Source organism: Gallinula chloropus (assembly GCF_964237585.1).
Source record: "Gallinula chloropus genome assembly, chromosome: 15".
Lineage (NCBI taxonomy): Eukaryota > Metazoa > Chordata > Aves > Gruiformes > Rallidae > Gallinula > Gallinula chloropus.
The window spans coordinates 18,277,311-18,280,861 of NC_140100.1; the positions used below are offsets into that span (position 1 = coordinate 18,277,311).

The window sequence follows — 3,551 nt, forward strand, 5'->3', positions numbered from 1 at the left end:
GGCCGTCTTGGACCTGCCCTTCTTGGACCTGTCATCAGCGGAAGAGGCAAAGTCATGGTGAGAAGACCCCTCCATGTTCCTGTGGTGGGAACAGGAGCCTCAGACCGACTCACCGGCCGCTCCTCGAGGAGTCGGCTGTGCCTCCACTCTGAGCAGAATGCCGCTCTTGCTTCTGCGTGGTGCTGAGTCACGTGGCACTAAAAGTGGGAACCAAAACCCTCCACTCAAGCACAGTCAGTCATCCCCAGGGAGCGTAACAGATGTGAGAGCCAGGGAAAGGACTCCTGTTCCTGACATAAAAGTATGGCTGTTGTTTGGAAAGCAGCGAGGACCCACCAACGGAAACCAAGGAAAAACCAAATCAGCGATAACCGCTCCTAGAGCCTGGCCAAAAGCTCACCTTCCAAGGATGAAGGTTTTCCTCAGGCATTTCCAAAGGGCAGTTTTTAAGTCCTTGCTTCGCAGGCTAAAGATGATGGGGCTGAGGAAGGGGGTGAAGACCGTGTAGGACACGTCAGTGAGAGCACCGGCTCCTGCAGCGCGGGGCGATTTGGGTTGCAGGTAGATAACAGAGGCGCAGCCATAATGCACCACCACCACAGCAACGTGGGAGGCACAGGTAGAGAAGGTTTTGTGCTTTGCCTCTGTCGAGGGGATGCGCAGGATGCAGCCGAGGATGAAGGCGTAGGAGAGGAGGATGAGCAGAAAGCAACCCAGCAAAGCAGTCGTGCAAAGGACATCGACCAGGGTGGCAACCGTCTCTCCACCAGCACAAGTCAGCTGGAGTAAGGGGCGGACATGGCAGAAGAAATGGTCGACCTGGTGGGACCGGCAGAAGGGTAGCTGGAAGACGGCGCACGTCACCAGCAGCCCCAAGAGACCCCCGCCCAGGCACGAGGCCATCACCAGCTGGATACAGGCGCGGGAAGTCATGAGGGTGGCATAACGCAAGGGGTGACAGACAGCCAAGTAGCGGTCGTACCCCATCACCACCAAGAGGAAAGAGTGCATGAAGCCAAACATGAAGGAGAAGTGCATTTGTGCAGCGCAGCCTGGGAATGAAACACCTCGAGTTCCCGGCACTAACCCAGACAGCATCTTTGGGGTGATGGAGAAGGTGTAACAGAGCTCCGAGAAGGACAGGGCACCTAGGAAGAGGTACATGGGCACGTGTAGCACGCGGTTTGCCCTGATTACAGCCATTATCATGAGATTCCCAGCCGAGGTCGCCATGTGCATGAGGAGGAAGAGCACAAACAACGCAACCTGGAGCTCGGGGAAGTCGGAGAAGCCGATCAAAATGAATCCTGGAGGGGTGGTTTGGTTGTCCCTTTGCATTTCTGCTTTGTCTGAGGAGAAGACAACATCCTAACCGGCAGCTCGGCCTCCTGTTGAGGGGACAATGCTTAACATCAGACTCAAACTCTTGCCTTCTATCAATCTCCCATGGGAAAAAACTCTGTCCTGGTCCACACTGATGCCCAACGGTCAAGCAAAGAATGACCTAGAACCATCGAGTCACAGAGTCATTCAGGTTGGAGAAGACCCTGGAGGTGGTTGAGTCCAGCTGCAAACCCAACTGCCAAGAACCACCTCTAAACCACGGTATTAAGGGATTAAGGAATACCACAAGTATTAAGGAATACCAAAAGTATTTCCCTGCTCTTGCTGTCAACCCCCAGGATTGCAGAGGAAAAGCCGTTCCCAACCTTGAGACCTTCAGCAGGACTCAGCCACCCAACCCGATGGACACAAGGAGGTGACGAGCACTCACTCTTCCCAGATGGATGGGCACACCAGGCAACAGCCTGACCAGCGCCGTGATGATGCTGTCTGCCTTCTTCCTCATGTCCTGTCACCTACACGGCTGGGACTTAAATAGCTTTGTAGACACAGAGGTGGGTGGGGGTTGAGTCTAATCATCCTGGGTCAGATGATGCCTCTCGCAAGAGGTCTCTGGTGGCAGTGGGAAATATCTCTGGTTTCCTTGGAGCAGCAGCACAGGGACCGTGTGGGAGCTCAGCTCGGCACCGCAGCTTGAAGAGTCAGCCCACGGGACTGTGGAGACACATCTCCCCAAATCCTGTCTCTGGAGGTGAAGCATCCCATGGGAGGACGCGCCAACAGCAGTCCTGATCCTTCTCCAGAGCAGCTTGCTGTAAAGAGGAAGAAGGTGTCTGCAGGGGGGCTGGAGGTGACACCCTCACCCGAGGAGAAACGCTGCTGCAGCTCCAGCAGACGTGACCACCCTGGTTTTCTTGAAGATCTCAAGGGTTGAGACCTTATAGCTTGGAAAAACCTCTCAGCTTGGTGCAGAGAGGTGGAAGGAGGGCACATGCACACGCAGCTCCTGGCACAACATCACCTGCCACACATGCAATGGCACGAGCAGCTCTCCTCCAGCCAGAAGGTGCCATCTCCCACCCCTTGCCTTCAGCCCACGGCCTCACCGCCCAGCTCAGAGGGTCTCCTGGGATGGAACAGGACCTCTGCATGGCTCTCAGACAGTTTCAGGACTGATTTGGCACAAAGATTGCAGTAACACACTGCAATCTTTGTGCCAAATCAGTGGTAAGAACGTGAAGACGAAAGAGCACAAACTGCAGTTTTGGATGTGCAGGTGGACGTGAGGAGACTGAAACGTCACTTGAAGGAGGACGGTGCTTTGGAAACCTGGGCTAGCCCATGGCTTTGTGTCTGAGGGAACAGCCCTTGATGATGGAAAGGCATCAGAAATGGTAGGGACATACTGCCGGGAGGTGGGGAAGTGGGTGGGATGTCTGCAGCCAGTGGGGAAAGAGGTGCAGGTGTGTGGCAGTGTAGGACAGGCAACGGTGGAGGTGGCTGAAAGGGGTCTGATAAGACCGAGGGCATCATTCCCTTGGCGATGGCTGATGTCTCTTCCACCAAGGCCTATGAGGAGAAGCTTTGTCCTCATCCCAGTGCAACTCTGTGGCCTCTCTGCACGTCCCTGGATAGAGCACTGAGCCTCATGTGATGGACAGGCTGGGGTCAGGGCTTAGCACAGGACTCCATAAAACACACCGAGTCTTTAGGCTGCATCAGAGGCACCAACACTTTGCTTTTGCCTTTGCCTGTCATCACTGCCTCCGGTTCCCTGCGCTAACGAGTCCCTGGGGGGGTTGTGTTGGTGATGGCCCTCAACGGGGCCCATTAATACTCCAGGAAATTTCAGCCTTTGTTTCTGACTCTGGCTCCTGCAGCAGTCTCTGCAGTCTCTTCTCTGCACTGCAGACCCACAGACGTGGCATCAAACCCACCATGGGGCTCATTACAAGGCAGAGAGCCCTCAGGTGTCTGGTCTCTTCCTATCACTTGCTTCAAGCCTCCGAGACTTCTTGCAGCTAATAGGAGAAGAAGTGTTCAATGAGCTTTTGAGATAACCGGCTCTCTACTTTTTAAGGGAACTCTTTAATTTGTTTGTTTGTTTCCAGCAGCGATGGTAACAGCATTCCCCAGTCACTGCTGATCCAGAGGGTCTCTGAAGCAAATATGGGCAGGGAGGAAAAGCAGTGCATTGAAGCCAGACC

General features: G+C 54.6%; 1 protein-coding gene across 1 annotated transcript; it reads right to left on the reverse strand.

Moving 5' to 3' along the window:
* Nucleotides 1-396: 396 nt before the first annotated feature.
* On the reverse strand, nucleotides 397-1,338 carry LOC311197482 (olfactory receptor 10H1-like; the record flags this gene model as incomplete). Its single annotated transcript, XM_084271246.1, has 1 exon — nucleotides 397-1,338. The coding sequence occupies one exon, from the start codon at nucleotides 1,336-1,338 to the stop codon at nucleotides 397-399; it is 942 nt and encodes a 313-aa protein (XP_084127372.1).
* Nucleotides 1,339-3,551: the final 2,213 nt, after the last annotated feature.